Consider the following 13712-nt stretch of genomic DNA (forward strand, 5'->3'; position numbering starts at 1 on the left):
TTCAGTCATGAAATAAATAAGCCATGGGGATATAATACACACCATAGTGGCTACAGTCTATACTACTATATTGCATATTTGAAAGTTGCTAAGAGAGTAGATCTTAAAAGTTCTCAACATTTAAGAAAACAATTCTTTACATATGGTGACAGATGTTAACCAGATCTAGTGCAGTGATTATTTTGCAATATATACAAATACAGATTATGTTGTACACTGGAAACTAACATAATGTTGCATGTCAATTATACCTCAATTTTTTTAAACACAATTTGAAACCACCGGCAATGTATTAAAATTGGTTCTCCAAGTTCCAGTCTATAAAGTATGACAGTCTATTAAAAAAGTAAAGAATATGAGACAGTGTGCTTATATACTTTAAGGTTCTAAAAATAAAAACCCATAACTGAAATCTACTTTCAGGCTGTAAAATAAAGAAGGCAGAAAAATACAACAAAAAAGAGAACTGGACTTGCGAATGACTCCAATTTCAATTCAGCTCTACCATTAACCTGACCTTCAGTAAGTTATCTATCTAACTACTGTAGGCCTTATTTTGTTCATGTTGAAAATGATCAGTTTGGACTAAGTAATAAATGAGATTCATCCAACGTCAGTTTTCTCTTGGTGAAGCCAACCTAGTGGCAAAACCCTTCCCACAAAATCCTCCCCAGTCCAGTTTCCAGAGGTCCCTGCGAGGAGAGTATAAAAGACTGAGGCTACTGGGGAGTCTGGAGACTGAGGCCTGGACAGGTGACTGGCAGTTTTCCAACAGGACATGCCTATGAAAGCACACAGCCAGAAATGAGCAGTGGACTGCTTCCACTGACCAAGTAAAGGACCGGAAAGCATGGAGATGAGAGGCCTGGCCTCCCTCAGGAGCTCACAGCTGGTGGTAAGGTAGATGCCCTTACAGACAGTTACAATTACTGTTCCTATGTGACAAAGGCTATGGCACGGGGAGCAGCTGCAGCCTGGCAAATACATATGCAGATCCGAGTCTGTTATCTTACAAAAGTAGGAGACAGGATTTATGCTTTTGGAAGATAAAATAGATGCAGATGTTTTCCCTATTCTTCCTGCTACATACAACTGAAAACCCTGGACACTACAAATACAACAAACGTAAGGAGACTCTGAAAGGTGGAGGGAAGGCGGTCAACTGTCTGCGGACTTCATGACCCTAAGAAGGACATGCAGTGAGTCCCCCGGGTTTTCTTTCCGCCTCCTACATCCAAGACTGGATAATGTAGAAGTGGCAACATAGAAATGTCAGTATGTGCAGACCTTCTTTGTCTGCCTTGAAGAAAGACTGCTGTGTCTACCCAAAGAACCTGGGAAGGAAAAGGGTAATCTAGTGAGAGAGACCATTTTTAGGCAATAACTGCTCCACTCCAGCCAAACAACACAAAAACAGCTGTTATTTCCACCAGCGAAGTCAAGTTTGGAGAAAGGCTCTCGCCCAACCCGTCGTGAACAGCGTCAAAGAAGAGCACGTGGGAAGCTGGAAATATCACCCCTGTCAGACAGAGACAGCCCCAGTCCCATGCCAGTGCCAGTGGAGACCATGTGGGAAGCCAGAACCCCCATCTTTGCCCAGCGGAAGCAAGGTGCCCCTTCCCATCCTGCTGGAGTAGAACCAACAGAGACAGAAGGGAGAACAAGTACGCTCACAACCTCTTACCAGTAACCATGGCTACGCAGTTACACAGAGGCTTATGGGAAACCGCAGAAAAAGTCCCTCCAACTCCCAGACAGGCTAGTGTCAGCAGAGACCTAGAGAAGGGCCTGAATCCCCAGCCCTGCTGGCAGTGACAAGGAACCACAGTCAACTGGGATCCAGCGGAAAACCTGGACTTCCACCCCTTATGTGGAAGAGACAAAGCAAGCCTCACCCACCAGAGAAGCATTAGAAGGAACTCTGCTAAAATGCAGGACTTTAATAGATTCAGTCTTATACTATTTAAATTTTCCAGGTTTTAATAAAAAGTAATTTGTCATACCAAGAACCAGGAAGATCTCAAACTGAAATGAGAAAAGACAAAAGAGACCAACACCAAGATAACAAAGATGTTGGAATTACCTAGGAAGGACTTTAAACCAGCTACCATTAAGAGAAATTACAGACAGGTAGTAATGACCTTGGCTTTCCAGGTGACACAGTGGTAAAGAATCCACCTGCCATTGCAGGAGATGCAGGTTCAATCTCTGGGTCGGGAAGACTCCCTGGAATAGAAGATAGCAACCCATTCCAGTATTCTTGTCTGGAAAACTCAATGGACAGAAAAGCCTGGCGGGCTATCGTCCATGGGGTCACAAAGAGCCAGACATGACTGAGAGACTGAGCAAGCATGCGCCATTAAAACATTTCAGTAAGTGATTAAGGACACATCTGAAATACATTTAAAACAAACACAGGAAGTCTTCACAGAACCAGAAAAGTCTCTGCAAAAGCTATATAAAGATATATATCAAAAATAACCAAATAAAAATTTTAGAAATAAAAAAATAATACATTGTTCAATGAAGAGACTCAACAACAAATAGAGATGATGAATAATCAATGAACATGAATATAAAGAGTAAAAATTACCCAGTTATAACAGAGAAAAAACAGATTAAAGAAAAAAAAATGATCAAAAACTTTTAAACATGTAGGACATCTAACATCTGTGTCATTAGTTTAAGAAGACAAAAGAGGGTGGGGCTAAAAAAAAATTCAGAAATAATAGCTTAAAATTTCCCAAATTTAGCAAGAAACATAAACCTGTGTGAAACTGAATGAACACCAAATAAGATTAACCCCCAAATATACACTTCACAGGCAGACTTCTGAAAACCAAAGACAAAGAGAGCAAGCAGAAACCATACACTGCCTTTAAGGGTAAGATTTCAAATGACAGCAAATTTCTCATCAGAAATCAGGAGGGCCAAAGGATAAAGCACACATTTCCCCAGTGATGAAAGAAATGTCAACTCAGAATTCTATACTAGTAAAAACATTCTTCAGAGAAAAAGATGAAATTGAGACATTCTCAAATGAAGGAAAATGGAGAATTTGTTGCTAGCAGATCTGCCCTAAGAAAATAACCAGAGGAAGTTCACTAAACAGACAGTAAATGATAAAAAAAAAAAGAAATCTGGAAACATCAGGAGGTAAGAAAGGATGGTCACACAGGGATACGTGTAAATATAATAAAAACCACATCTTTATTTTTCTAAGTTTGACAGCCATATTTTTTTATACACCATCTGATTCTCAATACATGTAAAAGAAATACTTAAAACAATGATACCATAAAACGAGAGAGAAAAAGGGAATTTAGAAGTAACGGTTTGGGCTCCCCTGGTGGCTTAGTGGTAAAGAATCCATCTGCCAATGTAGGAGAGACAGGTTCAATACCTGATCTGGGAAGGTCCCACATGCCACAGAGCAATCAAGCCTATGAGCCGCAACTACTGAGCCTGTGCTCTAGAGCCCAGAAGCCTCAATTACTGAGCCCGTGTGCCGCAGCTAAAGATGCCCCTCACCCTAGAGGTATTGCTCTGCAACAAGAGAAGCCACCGCAGTGAGAGGCCTGCGCATCACAGCTATAGAGTAGCCCCCACTTGCCACTAGAGAAAAGCCTGTACAGCTACGAAGACCCAGCACAGCCAAAAATAAATAAATACAATTACAGACGCGATGGTTTAACACTTCACTGCACTTGATAAAATGTGATCATTTGACTGAAAAACATGTATATATGTATAATAACTAGAACAACCACTAAAATATTAATAGAAATACAAAGAGAAACTCAAAACATTACAGATAAATCAAAATAATTCTAAAACATGTTCTATGGGAATTCCCTGATGATCCAGTGGTTAGGACTCCATGCTTTGACTGCTAAGGGCCCAAGTTACATCCCCGGTCTAGGAACTAAGGTCCCACAAGCCATGTGGTACAACCGAAAAAAATAAAAATAAGTAAAACAAAATAAGACATGTTCCAATAACTCACAAAAGGCTTAAATCAAAGAACAGAGACATGAAAAATAGAACCAAAAACACAAACAATAAAACAGCATGCTTAATGTATCAAAATCACACTATATATAAATGATCTACAGGAAAGGATGACTGATGTGTTTTGATACAAACTTGGAAGCAAGTATTATATAAACTTTGAGATCCAATTCACCATATAATGACTAGAGACAACAATATCATATTGTATTATGAAAAGTAATAAACATTGCCACACTGGCACTCATTTACACTATATAAAGGCCTCAGAGTAACACAGTACACCTTAAACTCACACAATAAAAACGTAAATGTCCTAACTATACCAACTACAAGATAAAATTTGTCAGATGAGGGGTGACCCGACTACATGTTGCCTACAAGAAACTACATGCTGTCTGTGAGAAACACACTTCACAGTAATATGTACATTGAAAGAAAAAAAGACTAATAAGCCCATGTGCCACAACTACTGAGCTGTAAAGATTCCACCTGCCACGCCGGAGACACGGGAGACACAGATTCCATCCCCGGGTCAGGAAGATCCCCTGGAGAAGGAAATGGCCATCCACCCCAGTGTTCCTGCCTGGCAAGTCCCATGGACGGAGGAGCCTGGAGGGTTCCAGTCCACGGGCTGCAGGACAGTCGGACACGACTGAGCACATGAGCGCAAGCTTTACTTGCGTGCGTGCTGTGTGTGTGTGCGTGCTAGAGCCTGGCAGCTGCAACTGCTGAGCCCACGTGCCCCGACTGCTGAAGCCAGCGTACCCTGGAGCCCACGCTCCACAGCAAGAGAGGTCACCGCGATGAGGAGCCCACGCACTGCAGTTAGAGTGTACTTCCCCTGCCACAGAGAGAAGCCCACACCCAGCAATGAAGACCCAGCACAGCCAAAAACAAATATAAGTACATAAATTTAAAAAAAAACTTCACTGCTACTGGAAATGACTTGTATGTAAACCCGGGGACTATGAACTATCAGAAGATAACACAGGAGAAAACCTCGGGAAACATGGTCTAGGTGAAGCATTAAATGTGACAACAAAGCACAGTCCATACAAGGAGAGACTAATAAATTACACTGTATTAAAAACTGTGAAAGGCACTGTAAGAGAATAAAAAGATATGTTACAGATCACATATCTGACAGGATTATTCAAATCTCAAACATATATATAAGCACTCTCAAAACTCAACAGTAAAAAAATTAAAACAATTAGCAACTGAGCAAAAGACATGAAGACACAGTTTACTTGGACAGCATATACATATGGCAAATAAGCACAAAAAGATGCTCAGCATCACAGGCTACTAGGGAAACGCAATTAAGATCACAAAGAAATATCACTACACACCTATTGAACAGTTAAAATAAAAAACAGTGACAATACCAAAAGCTGGTGGGATACAGAAAAAATGACTCGCTCACACACTACTGATGGAAAAGTGAAATGGTAGAAAAATTCTGGAAAGTAGTTTGCCAGCTTTTTAAAAAACTAATCATATACTTTAATATATTGAACTTAGCAACTGCATTTTTGGGCATTTATTCCAGAGAAATAAAACTTTATGTCTGCACAACAACCTGTATGTGAGTGTTCACAGTAAGTTTACTGGTAACAGCCAAAATCTAGAACCAAAATGTCCCCCAACAGGTAAATGTCTCTCAATACAAAATGTGGTACACTCATATCATGGCATACCACTCAGCAATAAAAAGGAACAGACTACTGACACATGCAACAATTTGAATGTTGCAATTTAAAAATGAATCAAGGGCACTGTGCTGAGTAAAAACATGAAACTCAAAAGATCACACGCTATATGATTCTATTTACACACACTGTGGAAAAGACAAAATTATATAGATGGCCAACAAATCAGTGATTGACAGCAGTTAAGGAAGGGGAAGGAGGGTGTGACTGTAAGATGGTGTAGTAGGAAGAGGCGGAGAAGGCGATGGCACCCTACTCCAGTTCTCTTGCCTGGAGAATCCCATGGACGGAGGAGCCTGGTAGGCTGCAGTCCATGAAGTCGCTAAGAGTCAGACAAGACTGAGCGACTTCACTTTCACGCATTGGAGAAGGAAATGGCAACCCACTCCAGTACTCTTGCCTGGAAAATCCCATGGCTGGAGGAGCCTGGTAGGCTGCAGTCCATGGGGTCGCTAAGAGTCGGACAAGACTGAGCAACTTCACTTTCACTTTCATGCACTGGAGAAGGCAATGGCACCCCACTCCAGTGTTCTTGCCTGGAGAACCCCAGGGATGGCGGAGCCTGGTGAGTTGCCATCTATGGGGATGCACAGAGTCGGACACGACTGAAGCGACTTAGCAGCAGCAGTAGAAAGAGGATATTATAAACAGTTTTACATCTTGAATGAGGTAGTAGATATACATATCTACACGCATGATAAAATGACAGAACCAGACATAAACACTATACCAATTTCAAACTTCTGGTTTTGATTTTATTTACCATGTAACAGCTAGGGGAACAGGGTAAAAAGTACATGAGATTTTTCCATATTATCTTTGCAACTTCTTGTAAGTCTACAATTATTTCCAAATTAAAAGTGAAAAAATGAAAAAAAAAAAAAGCAAAAGTGCCTCCCACAACTGAGACTTCTATATGCAGCACTGAACACCTGCCACCTCTTATTAGGGAACACAACTAAAGGGATCTGGCATGTGATTTTAAGGTTCTGGTTTTGTTTCTTCAAATTAAAAAAGCATTTTTTCTGATTATAAAGAGTATTCAAGTAAAAAAATGAAATATAAACTTATATCATCAGAATCATATTATTAATACCATGATTCACTTTTGGGTCTATCTTGAAAATATGAACGTGAAGATTATATAAAGCAGTTGTTTTATGAAAGCAAAAGACAACAATAGATAACCTGTTAAAGATAGAAAAAAGCCTAAAGAAGAAAAGGATTTCAAGTACATTTCTAACTTCTCTGATTTCTCAAAGTTTTCTTTCAGGTTTTTTTTTTTTATCTTTCTTTCAGTTTTAAAAGGATGGTAGCACAGAGACCCCAAGTTTCCCTCAGGTGGATTCTGTAAAGTGAAGATCTGCTCCCTACCTCAGGGGTTGGTGCAGCATACGCTGTGTAAGGAGGTGGAGAGGAAGCCACAGCTGTCTCATCATACATGACTTCTGAGCCAACATAAGCCTTGAGAGGAGAGAAATTGTGGGGGGAAAAAAGAAAAATTAAAGGCCAAAAAGTTGATCTATGAAGAGGAAATATAACAACTCTCTGAGAAGCACTGACTAGCAAGATGGGCTTCTCCTTGCCGCCACCCTGCATTCAGCGCCCTCTGAGTTACAGAGGGTTGGTCCTCCCCAGTCACCAGCAGGGGGTAAAAAAGTGCTCCCTGCCCAAGACAGCCACAGAGCCTCCAGGGCCACCCAGGCCCTTTCAGATGTTACCCACTCTCAACTAGCCTTCTGTTCACAAATGAAAGTCCTACAGTCTAAAATGTAGCAGGCAGGGATATGTCCTGCACTCACAATCTGGTTTCTACATTGAAAACTTTTTAAATCTTTCATTAAATTACCCCCCAGTGGAAAACAAAAATATATGCGCTCCTTTAAAAACAATCCACATAGAGAATCACCTTGGCTCTTGTCCCTATGAATCATCAATACTAAATAACTTCATTTGAGTAGAGGATTTTCGTCAAAGAAAAGGTAATGGGAGTTTTAGAGTAAGCTTAGGAGGAAAAATAGTCTTGAGATAACAAAAGCAGTAAAAAATAGCATTTGAATATTAAGTCTTTTTACTTTCTTTTACCACCTGTACAAATCATTTAAAAAGCTCCATCTATCTGTTTCTTTTCCTCCTAGAGAAATAAAGGAAAAAATAAAATCCTATCTGAAGAATGAAAGAAAATGTTGACCACAGAGGGACTCCCTGACAGACACAAAGATGGTACCACTAGCCTTTACAAATGGGGTTTTCTGTCTGTTACCTCCTAAAGTCAAAAGAAACTAGAGACAAGTAAAAGACTCAAAAATGTCTATTTCACAGGCTGAGATGCTATACATGAAAAGGGCCCTGTAATCCCTTTTGTGTCTTCTCTGCAAACTACAGCAGAATTCAAAGTGCTGTAAATCTTTGTGAGATACAGACATTTCTAAAAAATAACACTGGGATCAATGCGCCTGTGTTACATTGGCTCCTGCCAAAATGTTTTCCAAAATCCAGCTTCCTCACTGTCAGTGAAACACAGCCTGTCTATCTCTGCTTGCTCATTCAGGGCTGAGTGACAAAAAAAAAAAAAGCCCTCTTCCCCCATTTTCCTCTTACCCTCCTATTCTCCTGTTTTTTACAGCAAGACTATGAGAAAACATTGTAAGTGACTGCCATTAGCAACTTACTGTGTTTGTCCTGGAATCCTGGAGTGTAAACTTCCAGGCCCTGAAGAAAAGAAAAAGAAAGAGGTAGTTTATTTGCAGCAACCCAACATCTACCTCAATGGTTCTCAAACCTGTAGTGGCATCGGAATTTTTCAAAAACCTTGTTTTAATAATAGACTTTTAGCTGTTCGTGGGGTTCTCAGTCACCTGACCTGCCTCGTGAGAAATCTGTATGCAGGTCAAGAAGCAACAGTAAGAACTAGACATGGAACAACAGACTGGTTCCAAATCAGGAAAGGAATACTTCAAGGCTGTTTACTGTCACCCTGCTTATTTAACTTATATGCAGAGTACATCATGTGAAAGGCTGCACTGGATGAAGCACAAGCTGGAATCAAGATTGCCAGGAGAAATATAAATAACCTCAGATACGCAGATGACACCACCCTTATGGCAGAAAGTGAAGAAGAACTAAAGGGTCTCTTGATGAAAGCGAAAGAGGAGAGTGAAAAAGTTGGCTTAAAACTTAACATTCAGAAAACGAAAATCATGGCATCTGATCCCATCAATTCATGGCAAATAGATGGGAAAACAATGGAAACAGTGACAGACTTTATTTTTGGGGGGTCCAAAATCACTGCAGATGATGACTGCAACCATGAAATTAAAAGACACTTGCTCCTTCGAAGAAAAGTTATGACCAACCTAGACAGCATATTAAAAAACAGAGATGTTACTTTGCCAACAAAGGTCTGTCCTGTCAAAGCTATGATTTTTCCAGTAGTCATGTATGGATGTAGGAGTTGTACTATAAAGAAAGTTGAGCACCAAAGCTTTTGAACTGTGGTGTTGGAGAAGACTCTTGAGAGTCCCTTGGACTGCAAGGAGATCCAACCAGTCAATCCTAAAGGAAATCAGTCCTGAATATTCATTGAAAGGACCGATGCTGAAGCTGAAACTCCAATATTTTGGCCACCTGATGCAAAGAACTGACTCATCTGAAAAAACCCTGTTGCTGGGAAAGATTGAAGGCGGGAGGAAAAGGGGACAACAGAGGATGAGATGGTTAGATGGCATCACTGACTCAATGGACGTAAGTTTGAGTAGGCTCCAAGGGTTGGTAATGGACAGGGAAGCCTGGCGCGCTGCAGTCCATGGGGTCACAAAGAGTCAGACACAACTGAGCGACTGAACTTAGCCTTGCCTCAAGACTCACTCAGTCACCTCACTTAAGACATGCACTAGGAATATATAATATGTAAAGAAAAAAAATCTACAGTATTGATACATATGTAATATTTAAACTATAACCTATATGAAAGTTTTTCCTTTTTTTTCTTTTTAATTTTTGCTGAGTCACGGTCATGTGGGATCTTAGTTCCCTGACCAGGGATCGAACCCACGCTCCATATAGTGGAGGCACTGAGTCTTAACCACTGGACCACCAGGGAAGTCCTTCACTTTTTAATAAATGTAAAATGCACCATGCTTAATTAACTATACTAAACCTATACTTTATCAGGTCATGATATACACACAGATCTATTAATATTTGATTTTTTTAAATGGCTACATAAAGTTCCACATGTGAGATTTAGAAGGTCAGCAGTAGTTTGCTCTTAAAAATAATGCTGGTATTTAAGAAACTGATATATAACAAATTAAGTTTAAGGTGTACAATATGATGACCTGAATCACATATAACATAAATTGATTGCTACAGTAAGGTACCTCTACCCCTACACACCTGATTAATTTTTTACTTCTTTGGTGATAACATTTAAGATCTACTATCTTAACTTTCAAGTATATGAGACAGAACTATTAATTATAATCACTGCTACACAAGAGATGCCGAGAACTTACTCATCTTACAGCTGGAAGCTTATACCCTCTGTCCAACATCTCACCATTTCCCTCAACCACAGGTAAACACCATTCCACTCTCCACTTCTATGAAAATGAAAGTGTTAGTTGTTCAGTCATGTCTGGCTTTTTTAGTTTCTTCATATAAGTGAGAAATACAGTCATTTTTCTTTCTGTCTAACTTACTTCACTTAGCATAAGGCCCTCAGGATCCATTTATATACTTGTGAAAGCAGGGTTTCTTTTTTTTTATAGTTGATTAATAGTTCGTTGCCCACACATGTGCAAGTCTGTGTGTGTTTGTATATGTATCATTTTATTTACCAATTCATTCATTCTTCAGACACTTAAGTTGCTTCCATGTGTTGGCTACTATGAATAAGGCAAGAAACACAAGGGTGCAGCTATCTCATCAATGCAACCATTTAATCCCCTTCAAATATATGTTGAAAAGTGGCATTTTAGAATCATATGTTAGTTATATTTTGGTTTTTTTGAGGAACCTCCATACTGTTTTCCATAGTGGCTTCACAAATTTACATTCCCACCAAAAGTGCACAGGACTCCCTTTTCTCCACATTCTCACCCAACAACTTATGTTTTGTCTTTTTGGTAACAGCCATTCTAAGGTAGCCATACAATTGCAGTCATTTCATATGCTAGCAAGATAATGCTCTAAATCTTTCACGCTAGGCTTCAACAGTACATGAACTAAGACCTTCCAGATGTACAAGCTGGATTTAGAAAAAGCAGAGGAATCAGTGATCAAACTGCCAATAGCCACTGGATCATAAAAAGCAAAGGTATTTCAGAAAAACATCTACTTCTGCTTCATTGACTACACTAAAACCTTTGTGTCAATCACAGCAAACTGTGGAAAATTTTTAAAGAGAGGGGACTACTAGACCACCTTATTTGTCTCCTGAGAAACCTGCAGGCAGACCAAGAAGCAATGGTTAGAACTGGACATGGAACAATGAACTGGTTTAAAATTGGGAAAGGAGTACATCAAGGCTGTATGTTGTCACCCATGCTTGTTTAACTCATACGCAGAGTACATCATGCAAAATGCTGCTGTGGGTGAATCCAAAACTGGAATCAAGATTGCTGGGAGGGGGCTTCCCTGGTGGTCCAGAGGTTGAGAATATGTCTGCCAATGCAGGGGATATGGGTTCAATTCCTGCTCCACAAAGATCCCACATGCTCCAAAATCACTGCAGTGACTGCAGCCATGAAATTAAAAGATGCCTGGTCTCTGGAAGGAAAGCTATGACAAATCTAGACAGTGTACTAAAAAGCAGAGACCTCACTTCGTCAACAAAGTTCCATCTAGTCAAAGCTATGGCTTTTCCAGTAGTCATGTACAGACACGAGAGTTGGACCATAAAGAAAGCTGAGCCCAAAGAACTGTTGCTTCAAACTGTGGTGCTGGAGAAGACTCTTGAGAGTGTCTTGGATAGCATGGAGATCAAACCAGTTAATCCTAAAGGAAATCAATATTCATGGAATATTCATTGGAAGCACTGATGCTGAAGCTCTAATACTTTGGCCACTTGATGCAAAGAGGCGACTCCTGGAACAGACTCTGAAGCTGGGAAAGACAAGGCAGGAGTAAAAGGGGACGACAGAGGATGAGATGGCTGGATGGCATCATCGACTCCATGGACATGAGTCTGAGCAAACTCTGGGTGACAGTGAAGGACAGGGAAGCCTGGTGTGCTGCAGTCCATGGAGTCACAAAGAGTCGGACACAACTGAGCGACTGAACAACAATCCACTTTATAAAGTGAGGATTAAACAACATATATAAGGCAGTCAGCACAGAGCCCAGACCAAAGTAAGTGTTCAATATACATAAGCTTAAATGATTAACTAGTAAAAATATATATAGATCCAATTTATAAAAAGGTAGCAAACTGGCTAGATGTGTTCATTTCTCCATTCGTCTTTATGAAAGCTACACCTCTTCCAGAAAATGACATTTATCATTCACTAAATAAGAATGTAAAAAAGAAACTACATCTGGCATTTAAAATAAACCCTAGAGTTTAGCATGCCTATATTGAGGGTAAGCATATATGTAAAATGCAGGGTCAGGCACTCTAACAAACTGGCCACCTGGATTTTATAAAAATGTCATATACATATGAACATTTTAATATACAGGAATATTATTATAATCTCTGTTAATGACTTCTCAAAATGTCCAGAGTTAACCTATGGTAGTGGTAAATTGTGGACAGAAAAAAAAAAAATCAGAGTTTTCAAGATTCTCGTCCTACATTAATGGGATGTTATGAGATGTTAAGGGATGAGAACTAATAAAGTTGGGCTTTCCTTCTTGTATTTCTATACTCTTTCTTCAGAGAGAGCAAATGGGAGTAAGAACCATTAAAAGACAGAAAAGGCTATATAATACAGATGTCAGTGCTATTTAAAAAGACATTTACATTACAATAACAAGATTTAACGGTAATCCCTTGCTAGTCCACAGGTTAGGATTCTGCATTCTCACTGCTGTGGGCCCAGGTCTGATTACTGGTTAGGGAACTAATATCCCACAAGCCAGGCAGCACAGCCAAAAAAATCACAAGATTTAAGAACCCACTTAAAAAAAAAAAAAAGAACCCACCTGGCCATGCCCATCATCCAATTCACATCTAGTAATGAGAAAAGAACGCAAAGTGACTATATCTAATACTTTCTGCCATACTCACTATATCAGGACACCGCAGAGGCAGAAGCTAGGCATCAGACATGGACTAAGACACTGTTAACATTTATCTCACACACCTCTAAGTCACTTATTCTGCTGCCTAAAGGAAAACTTAACTGCCATTCTTTTCCTTTCCTGCAACTGGAAATTAAAACAGAAAGTACTTTTTAAGTTAAACACATCAGAAAAAACTTACAAACAATCATCTGTGCTTTCTGCACAAAGACTGATGGTTTTTCCATCTCGGCAAACAATCTGCAGCATACAGTCTTTTGACTTCCCATCTGGTGGCTGAATATCTATAAAAAATATAGAGAAATATTAACACCACTTTTTTTCCCAAGGATTTCTTCTTAATAGCTCAGATAAGCAAAGGACCAGTACTTCAGAACATTGTAATTATAAAACATCTTTGTTCTGCCCTACAGAACCAAACACATGAATCATTACTCCGTACTAACTAAACTTCCTACAGGAGAAACAAGAAAGCCTCTCCAAGAGGGCATCCACATATGGTAATACACAGAACAGCCCAGACATTAGAAGAATAAGCACAATGAAAAGTGTTGCAAACCATCAGTTACTAGAATACTTACTTCCTTTATTCACAGGAAGCATCAAACTACATCGCTGCTTTAGAAGTGAAAATCAGATGTCCAAAGTATCTCTGGGACTTCTCTGGTGGTCCAGTGGTTAAGAATCTGTCTTCCAATGCAGGGAATGGGGGTTTGATTCCTGGTTAGGGAACTAAGA

General features: G+C 39.7%; 1 protein-coding gene across 4 annotated transcripts in view; it reads right to left on the minus strand.

The window, feature by feature from the left end:
• Positions 1–13712, minus strand: part of PLEKHB2 (pleckstrin homology domain containing B2) — a 44613-nt gene that overhangs the window by 13667 nt on the left and 17234 nt on the right. For 3 of the 4 annotated variants that reach the window (XM_065931994.1, XM_065931992.1, XM_065931996.1), the window contains 3 exons: positions 13156–13258; positions 8399–8438; positions 7101–7190 (listed from right to left, as the gene is read on the minus strand). In XM_065931994.1, coding sequence (XP_065788066.1) covers positions 7101–7190; positions 8399–8438; positions 13156–13258 — 233 coding nt within the window. The remainder of the gene's footprint in view (positions 1–7100; positions 7191–8398; positions 8439–13155; positions 13259–13712) is intronic. The other variant, XM_065931993.1, reaches the window with a different exon arrangement.

The sequence above is a fragment of the Muntiacus reevesi genome, chromosome 3 (assembly GCF_963930625.1).
Source record: "Muntiacus reevesi chromosome 3, mMunRee1.1, whole genome shotgun sequence".
In the NCBI taxonomy this organism is placed as follows: Eukaryota; Metazoa; Chordata; class Mammalia; order Artiodactyla; family Cervidae; genus Muntiacus; species Muntiacus reevesi.